Source organism: Mesoplodon mirus (assembly GCF_964341445.2).
Source record: "Mesoplodon mirus genome assembly, chromosome: 19".
NCBI lineage: Eukaryota > Metazoa > Chordata > Mammalia > Artiodactyla > Ziphiidae > Mesoplodon > Mesoplodon mirus.
In genome coordinates this window covers 63,870,950-63,888,652 of record NC_138995.1, presented here as the reverse complement: position 1 = coordinate 63,888,652, position 17,703 = coordinate 63,870,950, and the positions used below count along the sequence as shown (strand labels likewise).

General features: G+C 47.0%; 1 protein-coding gene across 1 annotated transcript in view; it reads right to left on the bottom strand.

Moving 5' to 3' along the window:
• The window catches only part of LOC309794842 (uncharacterized protein), a gene marked incomplete at its 3' end in the record, with an annotated part of 36,195 nt that overhangs the window by 6,621 nt on the left and 11,871 nt on the right, over positions 1-17,703 (bottom strand). Inside the window, exons 4-10 of the mRNA XM_082606714.1 lie at positions 14,874-15,017; positions 12,628-14,334; positions 5,053-5,167; positions 4,759-4,845; positions 4,616-4,670; positions 3,701-3,827; positions 3,369-3,421 (exon numbers count right to left, since the gene is read on the bottom strand). Of these exons, the coding sequence (XP_082462840.1) occupies positions 3,369-3,421; positions 3,701-3,827; positions 4,616-4,670; positions 4,759-4,845; positions 5,053-5,167; positions 12,628-14,334; positions 14,874-15,017 (2,288 nt within the window). The remainder of the gene's footprint in view (positions 1-3,368; positions 3,422-3,700; positions 3,828-4,615; positions 4,671-4,758; positions 4,846-5,052; positions 5,168-12,627; positions 14,335-14,873; positions 15,018-17,703) is intronic.

Sequence of the window (17,703 nt, the reverse complement as noted above, 5' to 3'; positions counted from 1 at the left end):
AGAACCCTCACGTGATGAGTGAAAGAAACAGCTGTCAAAAAAGGTTTACCCGCATACTCTGCACTCGAAGTGACTTTCTCTGGAGTGGGAAATATTATTTGGGACAAAAACAGACCTGACACAAGAGACTTTCCCACATTCTTTGCATTCATAAGGCTTCTCCTCAGTGTGAATCTGCTGTAGCTGCATGAGCTCTGACCTGCAGTTGAAGGCCTTCCCACAGTGGAAGCACTCACGTGGTTCTGCTGAGCATAAATCCTCATGAGTTGACCGAGGTCTGCCCTCTTGAGAAGGCACGTCAACGTCTGTTAAACCCTTTCCCACATTTCTTCCACCTGCAGAGATTCTTCCCTGCGTAGGTCATGGAAGCTTTACCTGGTCCATGTTGAGTTCTGTTCATGAAAAGCATCTCCCGGAGGATTGCTCTAGTAAAACTCCTGAGTGCAGATTATCATCTGTCCTCACACCATTGTGTTCAGAACTCATCCTCCGGAGGAAACTCTCCTTGTGGGAAACTGTCCCTGGGTTCTTCCTGCATTTCTAATGGCCCTCGCTGTTTCCTGGTTTGCCCCCAACAGAGAGTCCAAGAGTCAAATGACCCTGAAGCAACTTTCCCTCCACGAGGGCAGCTAAGAAGCTTTCTGGCCTGAGGTTGTGCTTTCTGGCCTAACGGGAATCCAATACCCAAAAGGGCCTATTAGTGAGGACAGCAGAAAATAACCTCCCAACACTCCGGTGTGGCTTCTCCCCACTGTGAGGGGCCAGGTGCTGGCCAAGAAGTTCTTCTGACCCTCCCTGCAAGTGAAGGCTTTCTCTGATACACTGGATCTGCAGCACTTCACAAACGAGGCCTGTATTTTCCCTTCTGAAGACTCCACTCCACTGCTTCTGCATCCAGTCAAGGTTTAAACTACACCAGAAGTCTCTCCTCCATGATTCACATGTTGGGAGTATGAGTGCTGCCCAGATGGTGTTCCCTGTGGCTCAGCCAGGTGCAAAAATGTCTTTCAAGACTGGGCCACACATGTCACAGGGGTGAGCCTTTCGGGTGGAAGGATCTGCCTTGGGAGTTCTCATGTGTGACACTCTCACAGAAGCTCCCTGCTCAGAAGGTGCAGCCACATCCTCCACTCCATGCCAACAACCTGAAGAAAGATGAATGCTGGTGAAGTGCACGTTCAGTTGGTAGCAAATGGCATCCAGTAACAAATGTGTGTCTGATACAACTGGCAACTAGTCTATGGGACTATGGGCATCACAGGGGACCCAGACTCAGGATGAGGAAGGGCTGCTGTGGGCCTCTAAAGCTTAAAGAATGAAGGACGGGCTTCCCTGGTGGTGCAGTGGTTGAGAGTCCGCCTGCCGATGCAGGGGACACGGGTTCGTGCCTCAGTCCGGGAAGATCCCACATGCCATGGAGTGGCTGGGCCCGTGAGCCATGGCCGCTGAGCCTGCGCATCCGGAGCCTGTGCTCCGCAACGGGAGAGGCCACAACAGTGAGAGGCCCGCATACCGCAAAAAAAAAAAAAAAAAAAAAAAAAAAAAGAATGAAGGAAACCTTGCAGGAGAGGATACCAGGATGGGGTACAGTGTGAGCAGGAGAGGCATGCTCTCTGAATCACACCTTGCAAATGGTCTCCCAGCAAGGCTCCTGGTTCCTTGTGACAGGTGAGTGCTATGAAAAAGGGTCTAGCCAGGACCAGAAAAATCTGGCCAGATAGAACATTCAGTGTTCAAGGAAAATTGAAGGATACGTGCACATCTCGTGACACGTTAAAAGAAACCCAGTGCTATATAGAGTGCCGCATGGAACAGCAAGAGAAGAGTAGATAAGATGTGCGACTAGTAAGGGGGGTGGGACTAACAGGTACCTAAGGTCAGAGTAAAAGTGACAAATGAGGAAGGCATCAAAATTGGGGAAGGAAAAGTGGGATAAGGTTCGCCACTGGTGTTGCCACCTAAACACTAGTAGACGCAGCACAAAGTGCTGGTATAAAGTGAAGCCAGCCCTGGGCTTCCCTGGTGGCGCAGTGGTTAAGAATCCGCCTGCCAATGAATGAGACACAGGTTTGAGCCCTGGTCCGGGAAGATCCCACATGCCACAGAGCAACTAAGCCTGTGCACCACAACTACTGAGCCTGTGCTCTAGAGCCCGCGAGTCACAGCTACTGAGCCCACGTGCTGCAACTACTGAAGTCTGTGCTCCACAGCAAGAGAAGCCACTGCAAGGAGAAGCCCATGCACCACAACGAAGAGTAGCCCTGCTCGCCGCAGCAAAGAAGACCCAACACAGACAAAAATAAGTAAATAAAATAAATAAATTTCTAAAAATATAAATAAATAAATAAATAATAAAATAAAATAAAGTGAAGCCAGCCCTGATTCCCGCACCTTCCACTCACCAGGCCCAGGCCTCCTCCAGGTCTTCCCTGCTGTGACTGGAGCCGCGTTTACCTTCTCAGGCACCCTGGGCTCCCCTCCGGCTCCAGCTGGGTGGCTCCATGAGACCTGGAAACCGCAAGTCCTAATGGGAAGGAAGAGCTGGTGAGTGGCCAGCACTGACCCAGGGAGACAGTCTCCGCAGAGAAGATAATTAAATATTAAAAAAAGGATCTTGGAAGAGGGCTTACAGGAAGAGCTCAGTGTTCACCACAAGGAGTAACCATATCAGTGCCTGCAATTCCATGTCAGACCCTGGAATATTAGATGAATGAGGCAGAACCTGGGCCAGGGATTTGGACAGACACCTAGCTAAGGAGCGGCCAGGCCGTCTGGAGTCTGTAGGGCAGAGGGGCAGACTGCAAGACTTCTCACCCCCAAATTCTTCATCTCAAAGCTTTGGGGCAGGGCTTCCCTGGTGGCGCAGTGGTTGGGAGTCCGCCTGCCAATGCAGGGGACACGGGTTTGTGCCCTCAGTCCGGGAAGATCCCACATGCCGCGGAGTGGCTGGGCCCGTGAGCCATGGCCGCTGAGCCTGCGCGTTCGGAGCCTGTGCTCCGCAACAGGAGAGGCCACAACAGTGAAAGGCCCGCATACCACACAGACACACACACAAAAGCTTTGGGGCAGTACAGGTTGGGGCTGCTCTGGGCGAGGAGGGGGTGGTGCACCTGGCCCAGCCCTGATACTCACACTACTTACCCCAGGGAGCCAAGGAAAGAAGCCGTGCCATGACAGAACCGTGGGACAGAGAGAACTACCCCTTGAGAAAAACAAAAGCCAGCCCAGGAAACTGGGAATCATGTCCTTGTTAACTCCCTCCTGCTGAGTGTTGGCTGGACCTAAAAATTACTTTCTAATGAATAGAATATGGCAAAAACGATGAGATGGCACTTGCGAGATTAGATGATAAAAATACCAGTTTGTACCTTGGATGCTGTTTCTTGCTCATTATCTTGGATATCAGCTGCCTTGTTGTGACCTGCTTATGGAGAAGACAACATGGCAAGAAACTGCGGGAGGGCTCTGGCCAACAGCCAACAAGGAAATGACTAGTCTAACCAGTTGAGCTTTCAGATCAGATGGCAGCCCTGGGCAGCTTGCCAGCAAGGTCATGAAAGACCCTGAGCTAGGGGTACCCAAGCAGGATATGCCTGATTCCTGACCGAAACCAACTGTGAGATAAACGTTTGTCTTTCCAACGCACTTAGCTTTGGAGTAATTTGCCGTGTAGCACCATATAACTAAAACAGAGACTTACCCAGTGATGACACAAGTGCAAAGTTCTCCAGCATCACGTCTCGGTACAGCAGTCTCTGAGCTTCCTCAAGGAGCTCCCACTCCTCCCGGGAGAAGTACACGAACACATCCTCGAAGGTCACACAGCCCTGCCACGATGGGGGCAGCTGAGCCCACGGACAACAGGACTCCCCAGTCTACCCACTCACCCAATCCCCCCACCCCGTCCCTCGCCTCCGCGGCCTCCCAGCTCAGAGGCGATACCGCCTGCTCTCTCCTCATGCCCCTCTGGTTACTGTGTCCAGCCCAGAGCAACACCAGGCACGTGGGCAGACAAAATACTACCTCAGCTGAATATGGCATGACAGGCCTCAAACACTCTCCCACCAGCCAGTCCACCTGGTGTCATCCAGAGCCTACCCCCGACGCACAACTACACTTAGGCTCCGCCTTCCCCCACAAGCCCCCAGGACTTGGGCCTTAAGGCTGTCCGTTCACCCTCCTCCCCGGTCTCCCTGCCTCCTCCCTCACTTCCAGTCTCCACTGTGCAGCCAGAGGAAAGCTTTCCAACGCATTAAGTGTTATATCACCTCCACCTGCTGTCCAAACTTTCAGAAAGGAGGTCTAGCTCCTCGGGCTGCCATTCCAGGCCTGACTTCTGCCCGGCTGCTGTTCCCTGATCACTCCCAACTCAGTCTCACCGAGTATTTGCACATGCACCAGGACACCGTTCTGATATTTACTCCCTTGGTTGCAAGTACAGGAACCTATGCATATAATCCTTGGCCTGAATTCAGTACGCTGCGCCACAAGTGACTCCCTCCAGAGACTCCACGACCAAGAACTGGGAGAAGGAAAGGCAGAGTCCCAGGACACCATCAGCTATCGCAAGGGGCGGGGACCATGAGAGTGTGGCCCTGGGTGACCCTCCACTCACCTGCGCCGGATTCATCAGTGCTGCCGCACCTGCCACCGCCAAGGGACCCAGTGGGCTGAATGGGGCCCCGAGAGGCGGGAGACCAGGGCGGAGTCACCTCGGGCTACGTGTCGCACTCCGAACCTCGCTATTAAATGTCAAACGCTCGAAAGGCCCAGGCCGCCGCCTTCGGGGGCCCTGTCAACGGAGCGCGTGAGAAGACCCGGGAAAACGTGAGGTCCCGGCAGGGCCTGCAAACACGAGGCGCGAAGTCGCCTGTCCCACGGACGGGGACACAGTGTCACAGTGAAGGAGCCGGGGCTGGGGGCGTCACGGCTCGGATAAGGTGCGGAGATAGCCCCCGGCACCTCGCTCTCCTTCTTCGTCCTGCCCTAGAGATGCGGCCCCAGTGCAACGCTCGAGTCCACGTGGCCGCCGTCCAACCAGCACCCGCTCACGGACGGATGTTCTCCTGCGGCGAGGCCGGAAGTCCCGCCCCAAAGCCGAAGGAAACGCCCCCCTCCTGAGTCTTGAATGGCCCAGCTCTGGGGGCGGCAGCGCCGGTGGCATCCGCTTTTGGGTAACGTAGTTAACGCCCAGCCTGTGCCCACGCGCGTGCGCCATTTCACTTCTCCATTGCGACGGCTCAGCGGAACCGCGGGAAGAGACTGGGAAATAATTTAGCTCCAGAAATCCTAATACGGGGCGGGGCGGGGCGGGGCGGGGCGGGGCGGGGCTTCGCTTCGTTTTAAAGAAAAGTGCCCAGATTTCCGTAGGCCTGGGGGAAATGCCCCGCCCTCCCTAATCGTGCCACCGCAGGACCTGGGAACCTGTTAGCAATGCAAGCTCTCGGGCCTTACCCAGACCTAGAGAATCAGAAACCCTGGGGACGGGGCTCAGCACTCTCTGGTTTCAGGAATCCTGGTACCGCTCATTCAAGTTTAAGAACCATGGCTCTACTGTGACTAGAATGGGAAATACTAAGTCCCTCGTGGTTGTTTACATAAAAAGTGCCTATCTCGGGCTTCCCTGGTGGCGCAGTGGTTGGGAGTCCGCCTGCCGATGCAGGGGACACGGGTTCGTGCCCCGGTCCGGGAGGATCCCACATGGCGCGGAGCGCCTAGGCCCGTGAGCCATGGCCGCTGGGCCTGCGCGTCCGGAGCCTGTGCTCCGCAACGGGAGAGGCCACAGCAGTGAGAGGCCCGCGTACCGAAAAAAAAAATGCCTATCTCATAGTTCATGCTCAGTAAATAAGAACGATTATTATTACTGTCATTAGCATTAACATCACAATGCTTTCACGTACAGGGCTTGGGAGGATAAGTCAGGGATAACTCTTTGCAGGATCCTTGGCGTTGTGCAAAAGCAATGATTCCTTGACTTGGCAAGTAGCCTCATAGGTATTGATTAAACGCTTTACATAAAAGCATACATTTGTATGTACTACTTGGCATATTTAATTATTTCTTAAAGAGCACCGCAGGAAGTTTTTTTTTTTTGCCATGCCGAGTGCCATGCAGGATCTTAGTTGCCCGACCAGGGATTGAACCCGAGCCCCTCTGCACTAGAAGCGCACAGTCCTAACCACTGGACCACCAGGGAAGTCCAGGCCGGCTTCTTAAACTACAGGTAGGCATGATGCCCAAAGAGTTGCATCATTACAAATAAGGGCACATGATTCAGATCTTCAGAACATCAGGTCTGCCCTCAGGTCTAAGTGGAGAGTGGAGCTGATATGGTTTCATGTTTGTGACATAAGATGACATGTCATCTAGTTCACAGTAAGTAACTCGGGCCTCCCTCTCCCCCTCCTGTCCTCCCCTTGACCTTCAGGACAGGTAGACCCAGGTACAAATATGTGATCAGGAGATGGCCCAGCCTGAAGCTTAGAGGTTTTTCAGGTCATCAGGTCCTGTCCTCATCAAAACACCATCAACCCATCTCCTGAACCTACAGTACACAACAGAGCGCTAAATCCTGGGGAGGTGTGAAATCTAGAACCACTGAGGAGATTCCCAGAATGGTGCACAAATGCAAGAACAGTTAAGACACACATTCACAATCAATTCTGCATGTCTCATTCACATGGTCCCAAAGTTAACTGTAAAGAAAGCAGAGACACGCTGTCCTCCCAGACATCCAGAAAGAGAAAATGGGGTTGTTAATCATCTAGTCAGTTTATATCATAATCCATCAACCTGGTCACCAGATACATGTTATTTCTCCTATGCATTCTACACTGTCATCCTTTTATTATTCCAATTCAAAACCCTATCTAGGGCCTCCCTGGTGGCGCAGTGGTTGAGAGTCCGCCTGCCGATGCAGGGGATACGGGTTCGTGCCCCGGTCTGGGAAGATCCCATATACCGCGGAGTGGCTGGGCCCGTGAGCCATGGCCGCTGGGCCTGCGCGTCCGGAGCCTGTGCTCCGCAACGGGAGAGGCCACAACAGTGAGAGGCCCGCATACCGCAAAAAAAAAAAAAAACCCTATCTAATTACTGAGCCCATCTCACCGTTACAATTTCTAGGATGTGTTGTTCTTTGTATCAGGTTCAAGTACTGTTCCTTAACACCAGGAAACTATCACACAAAATAAATCGTCTCCACTCACACCTAACATATAGTGGGGTCAGGGACATAGTGGAAGGAGATGTGAAGGTGCTGAATAACTGCCAACACAGATTTCTATACTCAACAAAAGTGTTTTTCAAAACAGAGCCCGAAATATGAGAATCATAATAGAAAACTAACCCACACAAAATGAATCCTAAGGTTACATTTAAGGCCAGAGGACAGTGATCCCAGGTGAAAAGTCTGCAGTGACAGAAGGAATGAAGATCCAAGAGAAGGATGCACCTGTGAATCAATACAATTGATTATCTGTGTAAAACATGAAAAACATCTCCTTGTTGAGAACAATAAAACTAGCATGCAGGGGCTTCCCTGGTGGTGCAGTGGTTGAGAGTCCACCTGCCGATGCAGGGGACACAGGTTCATGCCCCGGTCCGGGAAGATCCCACATGCCACGGGGCGGCTGGGCCCGTGAGCCATGGCCGCTGAGCCTGCACGTCTGGAGCCTGTGCTCCACAACGGGAGAGACCACAAGAGTGAGAGGCCCACGTACTGGGAAAAAAAAAAAAAAAAAACTACCATGCAATCCTCAATAATATCCCTTACATCGTGCAAAAGGAGGGTAATGGTATTAACTCTATATTTTTTTGTGTTAAAGACATTATAATTTTTAGCTTAAACATTAATAAAATAGGAGTATATACATTCCCAACTAAAAGCGAAGTTTAGAATGTAAATACACAAACTTTTAAAAGAATGTATATAAGACACAGAAGTGAAGTAAAGATAAGCACACAACAGGAAGATCATCATACAGGAAATGTATATGGAATAAATGTTTGAATTAGTAGTCAGTAGTTTACAGTGGGTTGAAAAATATACAGCAATATTGTTTATAAGTCACAGTTCGAAGATATGTTACAGAAATAAAGCAAATAAAAATTTGGAAAATATATACCTTATAATTATAAACAAAAACACAAAAATGTGTATTTGTATCTGAAAAATAGATATAAGGAAGAAAATAACAGGAAGACATATTATACTTTAAAATTTGTATACAATTTTAAACATCAATTCAATTTACATAAAACAATTTTACTGTAAGAATAAAGAGTTAAATCTATAAACAAATTCGTTTTTTTTTTTTGTTTTTTTTTTGCGGTACGCGGGCCTCATTGTTGTGGCCTCTCCCGTTGCGGAGCACAGGCTCCGGACGCACAGGCTCAGCGGCCATGGCTCACGGGCCCAGTCGCTCCGCGGCATGTGGGATATTCCCGGACCGGGGCACAAACCCGTGTCCCCTGCATCGGCAGGTGGACTCTTAACCACTGCGCCACCAGGGAAGCCCCAAATCAGAATATTTTAATGTTATCTCAGTAATTAATTTTTATAAGGCAGGAATAACATTGGTTATATTCTATTAGGTTCATACACCAAAATGAATAAATCTGACCTAACAGATACATATAGAACTGCATACACCAAATGCAGGATGTTTGCTTTTTAGCACAAACTGAATATAGATAAAACTGACAATATATAGGACCATAAAGAAAAATCTCTAACTTGCATAGAATGTAATAAAACAGAGACTGAAATAAAACAGGACAGAGATTAGAAACAGAAGATGTGATTGAAAACATTTCAAGATGTGCTTGGAAATCAAGTTACAAAATATGAAATAACCCATGCCTGAAGGAAGCAAAGATAATCAAAACTGGAGAACATGTTTTTGAAAATAATGACATCCCCAATGCCAATTTGATAGGGCTTTTATAAGCAGTATAATGGACAGCAGTCCAGTAAGTTAGGAGAAATAGATGGGATCTGCCCTTGTCTTGAGAATATGGGCTTGGGCTGGTCACCTGACTTCTCTGCACCTCAGTTTTCTAATCATTAAATTGAAGGGGTCTCTACGGTCCTTTAAAGTGTTCAAGCCCTATTATTCAAAAGCATAATCTTGTTTTTAAATTATCATAGGATATTCAACTTGAGACTTTGCTTTACAGTGTTTGAGAACTAATGACATCCCTACATACTCTCATGAGATGCAATTAATAAAATACATTAAAAGGAATCTCCAGGCCCAAATGGTTTCACCAGAGAATTCTACCCTTTAGAGAAGAAATAAAACCAATTCTACAAAATCTCATCCAGGTTGGGGGGATGGGGTGGGGGTGGGGGAACACTTCTTGGTTCATTTTGGGAGGCCAGTATTACTCAGATACCAATAACAGTACAAAAATAAATAAAATATAGACTAATATGCTCATGATTTTACACATAAAATTTCTCAACAAAACACTGGCAAAAGGAATGTGTGTATATACACACACGTACACATACATATCATTATATTCCATATTCCATGACTGCAGGGATTACTGCAGAAATGCAAGGCTGGTTCAACATTCAAATCCAGTCAATCCATCATATCAACAGGCTACAGAAGAAAAGTCATATGATCACATCAACTGAAGGAGAAAAGGCATCTGACAAAATTCAACACCTATTCATAATGAAGGCTCTTAGCAAATGAGGAGGGAAACCTTCCAAACTAGATAAAAAACATATAAAAACCCACACTATCATCTTATTTAATGGTCAAGCAACACTGAACGCTTCCCCCTTAACATTAAGAACATGACAAGTGGGCTTCCCTGGTGGCACATTAGTTGAGAATCCACCTGCTAATGCAGGAGACATGGGTTTGAGCCCTGGTCCGGGAAGATCCCACATGCCACAGAGCAACTAAGCCCATGTGCCACAACTACTGAGCCCGCGTGCCACAGCTACTGAAACCTGCATGCCTAGAGCCCGTGCTCCGCAACGAGAAGCCACTACAACGAGAAGCCGGTGTACTGCAACGAAGAATAGCCCCCGCTCGCCAGAACTAGGGAGAAGCCTGCATGCAGCAATGAAGACCCAATGCAGCCAAAAATAAATAAATTTATTAAAAAAAAAAAAAAGAACAAGACAAGTGTGTGCTCTTTCACCATTTCTATTCAACATTGTACAGGAAATTCTAGCTAGTAGAATAAAGACAGGAAAAGGAAATAAAATGGATACACATAAGGAAGAAGATGTTCACTATTCACTGATAATATTGCTTATGAAGAAAATCCTGATGAATCTACCAAAAAAAAAAAAACCTGCTAGAATAACTGAGACCAGCAAGGGTACAGGATACAAGGTCAATGTATAAAAATTAATTATATTTCCCTATAACAGTAATGATAATGAGCAAACTGAAATTAAAAACTCAATACCACATATAAAGACTCCAAGAAAAGGTACATGGATGAAGATCTAACAAACTATGTTCAGGATCCGTAAGGTGAAAATTATAAAACACTAATGAAATAAATGAGAGAAACTAAATAAATGGAGAGACGTACCACATTCATGGAATGGAAGACTCAACATAATAAAGATGCCAAATCTCACCAAAATGATCCACAATGTATCATCTATAAAAAAATCCCACAAGATGTTTTTAAAATATAGACAAGCACATGATAAAACTTATACAGAAAACCAAAGGAAAAATTGACATGGAAAGCTAAATCAATTTTTAAAAACAATAAAGAAGATGGAATCACTTTACCCAATTTTAAGATTTAATGATAGCTATAGTATTCAAGATAATGTGGTATTAGCAGAGGTTTAAATACCCAGATCAACGGGATAATACAAAGAACTCAGAAATAGACCAAAATGAATATGCCCAACTGATTTTTTACTAAGTTCACTTCAGTAGAGGCAGGACAGTCTTTTCCACAAATGGTACCAGAACTGAACATCCTGAGGCAAAAAACACAACCTAAACTTCACATGGTAATACAAAAATTAACTCAACATGGACTAGAGATTTAAATATAAAACTATAAGACTTTTAGGAGAAAATATTCAGGACCTAGAACTTGCTGAAGACTTCTTAGACAAGACATGAAAAGCATGAAGGGGCCTTCACAATACTGCCATGGATTAACACAACAAAAATGACTTGGCCTTCAATGGGAATACAAAACTAGACATGCAGTCATTTGAAAGGCCCTGAGGAGGGTTCAGAGTGAATGCATGATTATTTTTATGTCTTTCTGTACAGTATATTTCTTAACATGAAGGAATACTATCACATGTTGCTCAAAAAAAAAAAAAAAAAACCTCCGAAGTAATTTCAAAATACCCTGACAAAAGATACTAGTCATTTAGTCATTATACTTGGACTAAGCCAATGGCAACAACTGTGGAACACACATGTACCTGCACCCACACATGCTCATTTCATCTGTTAAAATTCTAGTCACTTTCCTTGACAGTGACTCTTCACACAATCTTTTGTAAGATTAAAAATGAGACTACCTCTCTGCATGTATCATTATCCTTTAGCTTAATTTAGCTATGTGTTTTATTTTGTTCTGGCTCTAATTCGATCTCTAGAAAGTCACTGAAGTGGACCTGAAGAAACCTCTCTAAGGAGGAATCAGAGGGAAGAACTGGGATTCATCTAGGAAGGTCGCACAGCTACACTGTCATCGTCACCCCACAGAAAAAAAAAGAACAAGTAGATTAAGTATAAGTGTTGGGTGGTTAAAGACACGACACAGTATGTTCTCAAAAAATCAGTCTTAAATATGCAGTAAAACGGGCCCACTCATACATACATCTTCATCTCCTTAAATATGAAAGCATTTCATAAGTCAAGCCTTCATATTTCTCATAAAGACATATGCTACTCAAGGATAGAGACAATATTGTAGAACAAAGCTGGTTTTCAGTAAATATTTTCAGACATACCCTCAACTGTCTAACTCTCCTGACACTGGACAGCAGTGCATGTATATTCAAGACAAATAAAAGGAACAAGGCCCTCTGATCTCTGCAACAACACCCCCCTTACAACTCAAATAAACTAAGGCAGGGATGACAAATTGCCACAGGCTCATCATGGAAATCTGAAAGCTGTGTTTGCATTTCTCTCTTTTCTCGTCTCCTCCTCTTTTGTTTATAAATATCCCTGAGATAATTTTGTAGTGTAAGCTAAGGAGAAAGATGTGGCTGAGGGTTTTGCTAAGTGCACAATAAAGATTGGATCACTCTCCTGTGTGAATTTTCAGATACAGAGTAAGTTTCTAGGCTGAGGCCATTTCTAACATGACTCTTTAGATGACAACTGATATCCCGCAATAGCTTTTCTCATGGGGAAGAAAAATGAGAGGTTTCTCTTTGGTATGAATGATCAGATTCTGAGTAAGATGTTTCCTCTGGCAAAAGATTTTCCTCAGTGGTTACGTGCAAAAAGCCTTTCCCCAGTAGGAGTTCTTGAAGACTGACTGAGGATTGCCCACTTGTGAAGGTTCTTCCCACATCTGTCACACTGACACGGTTTCTCCCAGTATGAACCCTCTGATGCTGAGTGAGGGATGAGCTGCGACTGAAGGCCTTTCCACACTCACTGCACTTATAAGGCTTCTCTCCAGTGTGGATGATGGCATGTCGAATGAGGTTTGTGCTCCAGCAAAAGGACTTCCCACACTCCATGCATTCATAGGGCTTCTCTCCACTGTGAATCCGCTGGTGCCTGGTGAGGCCAGACCTGCGGTTGAAGGCCTTCCCACACTCCGTGCACTCAAAGGGCTTCTCCCCAGTGTGGATGCTGAAGTGCCGAATGAGGTCCTTCCTAGTGCTAAAGGCTTTGCCACATTCTTTGCACTCAAAAGGTTTTTCTCCAATATGGGCCCGTTTATGCAAGATAAAAGTATAGCAGTAGGTAAAGGCCTTTCCACATTCACTGCACTTATAAGGCTTCTCTCCAGTGTGGATGATGGCATGTCGAATGAGGTTTGCCCTTTGGCAAAAGGCTTTGCCACATTCCATGCATTCATAGGGCTTCTCTCCACTGTGAATCTGCTGGTGTCTGGTGAGGTATGACCTGCGGTTAAAGGCTTTCCCACACTCCATGCACTCATAAGGCTTCTCTTCAGTGTGGATGCTGAAGTGTCGAATGAGGTCTGACCGATTGCTAAAGGCTTTCCCACATTCTTTGCACTCATAGGGTTTTTCTCCAGTGTGGGCTCGTTTATGTAAGATAAAAGTGGAGCAGTGGGTGAAGGCCCTTCCACATTCACCGCACACATGGGGCTTCTCCCCGGTGTGACTCCGCTGGTGCTGCCTGAGGTGTGACCTGCGGTAGAAGGCCTTCCCGCACTCAAGGCACTTGCACGGCTTCTCTCCAGTGTGGATGACATAGTGTTGGATGAGGTCCGTGCTATCACAAAAACCTTTTCCACATTCGTTGCATTCAAAGGGTCTCACTCCACGATGAATCTGCTGGTGCCAGGTGAGATGTGACCTGCGGTTGAAGGATTTCCCACACTCCACACACTCAAAGGGCTTCTCTCCCGTGTGGATGATGTAATGTCGAAGGAAACCTGTCTTATCTCGAAAGGCTTTCCCACATTCTTTGCACACAAAGGGTTTTTCACCAGTGTGGCTTCTGTTATGTAAGACTAAATTGGAGCGGTGGGTGAAGGCCTTTCCACACTCACTGCACTTGTAAGGCTTCTCCCCAGTGTGAACCCGCTGGTGTCTCGTGAGGTGTGACCTGCGGTTGAAGGCCTTCCCGCACTCCGTGCACTCATAGGGCCTCTCCCCGGTGTGGATCATGTGGTGCTGGAGGAGGTGTGTGCTCTTAATAAAGGTTTTCCCACACTCTGTGCATTCATAGGGCTTCACGCCAGAGTGAATCTGCTCATGTCGAACAAGGAAGCAACTCTTGTTAAAAATTTTCCCACATTCCTCACACTTATAGAGGTGTTTCCCTTCGTGTATCAAGGGTCCTTTCACTGGTCCACATGAGTCACATTCATAAAGAGTATCTCCTGGAAATACTCGCTGCTGAACAATCCTTGAGTGAAGACCGTCATGTGTCCCTAAACCACCATGTTCAGGGCTCATTTTCCCAGAGAGCTTCTCCCTCTGGGGGTCCATCCCTGGTCTCAAGTGGCCTTCCTGCATTTCCAGTGGCCCATTCTGATCTTTGGTTTGTCCCAACAGGGAGTCCCCTGAGGCTCGCTGAGTCAGTTGTTCCTGGGGTGAGACTTCCTCAGACAAGGCCAGGTGAGGAGGGGCAGGCTCTGTGGTGTCAGGTTTTGTGTTGTCACCTAAAGGGAACACAATACACAACAAGGCATGTAAGTGGTGGCAACACAGAAGAAACTCAATCACCATGCCAGTGAGGAGAAGATGAAAATAGTGGCTCTGTACCTGCTGCGTTTTCAAATCTCTGAAACCCAGGTGTGCAATTTCTTTCTTTTTGGTTCTTAGATTCTTGAAAATTTTAGAGGGAAAACCCAAAGGGACAGCATGGGCAGGGGACGGAATGTCTGGAGACGAGGGGCAGGTAGGCAGAGGAATGATGACACTGCATGTCGTGAGTTTGCTCGAAGCCAGAACATCTCAAGGTGCTACAGGAAGCCAGCAAAGGGGCACCTAGTGCAGTAGGTGGGAGACAGGAAGAGGTCATGCAGGCTTCCCAGACGCGGCCAGACCTACTGACGTATAGAGAAAGTGGGAAGGCCCTTTCAGCCTTTGGAAATACAACGAAGAAAGGCACAGAGTCTTCCAGAATCAGGGAACTGCCGTGCATGAGAGGATAAGGTTGGTGAGGGTGGAGCTCCCAAGATGGGATTAGTGCCCTTACCAGAGAAGATACGAAGGAGCTCGCTTCTTTTCTCTGCCATGTGAGGACAGAAGGAGAAGGCTGCCATCTGCACGCCAAGGAGCAGGCCCGCACCAGACGCCAGGTCTGCCAGAACCTCGATCCTGGACTTCCCAGACTCCCCAACTGTGAGAAATAAACGTCTGTTACTTAAGCTGCGCACTCCGTGGCATTCTCGTTACAGCAGCCAGACTAAGACAGGACAGTATCAGTACTGTTCTCATTCTGGAGCTCTGTGATGTTAAGAATGTAAGAAACAAATGAGCAAATAATTAATACATCAATTAATCAAGGTCATTGATGAATCAGTGATGACACTGTCCCCATAAAACCAAGGTTTATGATTAACTGAAACCTGTACCGGAGGTCCACTAAACAAAAGTGAGAGGTCACATGAGTATTATGGTTAAGAACATGGTCTCTGACCACAAAAACCCTAGGCCCAAATTCCAAAAGCACACAATATTAGCTTTGCGGCGTCTGGTAAGGCACTCAAATTCCATAGGCCTTCATTTTCCTCTTCTGAAAAATAAAGCTAAAAATAGAGCCCACCTTGTAGGACTGCTATGAGGATGAAGTAAAACACTACATATACTATGTTCAGGAGGGTGCCAGACACAGGACAAAAAGTCAATCAATTAGCTTTAATTTTTCATTATGGGTTAGTCCAATAATGTACGCCTGGGACCTAACTAGGCAGCATGTAAACTGGAGGTGTGAGAATGAGAATGTGTGGATTAACCTTGGAGAGAACTTAAGAGTAAAGAGAATGAGCCATGAGATGCCCGATGAACCAACATTCAAGTGATCATCAGAGAGGGAGAATGAAGGTCCAGTGAGAAGAGGGTCAAATGCTCAAACACGACACAGTCTGAAAAGTCTGTGTTGCGTCCTGAGCTCACATGGCGTGGCGGTCCAGAGTGCTGGCTCTGGAGCAGAACACGTCGACTCCAAATCTGCCTGTACCCAGCCAGCTAATGTTGGACAAATTCTTAGCTGTTTCCTGTCTAAGCTTCCTTGTCTGAAAAACTGAGAGGCTCTCAATTTCTGCCTCATAGGCTGTTGTGAAAGCTAAATGAGAAAATGTCTGTAAAGCACTGGGCACGGTGCCAGGTATGTTCAGTAAATTGTGGCCCATCGCTCATGATCATTTATGGTCGTGCTGTATCTGAAGATGAGGAGCAAAGCAGTGACCGTGGAAGGGAGAGTTTCAGTGCTGTGGTGCAGAGCGACCTCCCCCAGACCTCAAAGAGCAAAGGGAACATTACCAAGAGCTGCCGAGGACAGGGACAGATGGGGTCTTTCATAGATGGATGCTGGGGATGTTAAAGGGGGCAGACACTCTGCAGAACTGTCTGGCAGTTTCTATCAAAGCTGAACATACAGCTACTCCATGACCTGACCTGCACACACACCAGAATGTATTCCTAACAGAAATCAGTGCTTACATGCACCAAAAAACATAACATGAATATTCTCAGCAGCATTAAGTTGAAAACAACAGGAGTGCCCATCAGGAGGGGAATGGATCAATGAAGGGCAATTTTTCATGCAATGAGATATTACACCGTATTAAGAGTAAACAAATTCCAACCCCAGGCAACCACATGAAAAGAATCTCAGACATGATGATCAAAAGAAGACACATATGACAGCATGCTATGGGGTTCAACAGTCAAAACTAATCGATGCAGACAGTCTAAACAGGGGTTACCGAGTGCAAGGGGCTATCGAGGGCGTGAGATCCCAATGAGATGCTGGAAATATTCTACATATTGACTGAGGTGGTGCTTATGTGGCTTAAACATATGCAAGCATTCATGAAGTTAACCTCTTAAGATTTTTACACAACACAGGGTGTGAGTTACACCTCATTCAAAACGTGCAAGAAAATTTTAGTAAATGAGATGGACAGACCTCAAGCGTAGACATCTCTTGCAAGAATGAGACAGCTTCTCCAAGAAGACGGATTTTACGGGGAAAGTAGAGTCAATGTCAGTGTGAAGCCATTAGAGAGGCAGAAGCATTTTCTATTTACTTTCCCCGAGTGTGAGGCAAAGAGGCAGAAGAGGTGAGAAGCAGCAGTTCCCTGAAAAGGTTTGGCCTAGACTCTGGTACATGAATTGGCCTTGGTCAGGGGTGAGATCTCCTCTAGGGAGGTGAGAAGGGAAGCTACACATATGAGAGATTTAGATGAATGTGGAAGGGTTTAAGGATCAAGCAACACAAGGATACAGGCTCTGTTTTCTTTTTTAAGAGTTTTTTTGATGCGGACCATTTTTAAAGTCTTCACTGAATGTGTTACAATATCGCTTCTGCTTTATGTTTTGGTTTTTTGGCTGCGAGGCATGCAGGATCTTAGCTCCCCGACCAGGGATCGAACCTGCACCCTCTGCATTGGTAGACGAAGTCCCAACCACTGGACCGCCAGGGAAGTCCCACAGGCTCTACCTTTGACATGAAAACGTACTGAGGGCTCAGTGGCTGGGGGAGTGCTGAAGGTTGGGAACAAGATCTTGGTGGCTGCGGGGGCCACCGTGGGAGACAGGGCTGACTAGAGGCACAGAGGAGGTGTGGGGAGACCAGCCAGGAGTGTACTGGCATCACCCAGGCAAAAGCTGAAAACCTGGACCGAGGGTGTTGGGGGGGCGTCTTCTCCTGGTGGTGGAGGTGACAGACTCAGGAGGCGTGCATGCAAAACGGACACCATTTGGAGGGCTTGGCGGAGATGGGGGTGTTGAGGAGTTGTCTGAGGCTGCACCCAGCCTTCTAACATGCACGGGAGGTGGGAGGAACGGGCAAGGTCAAAAGC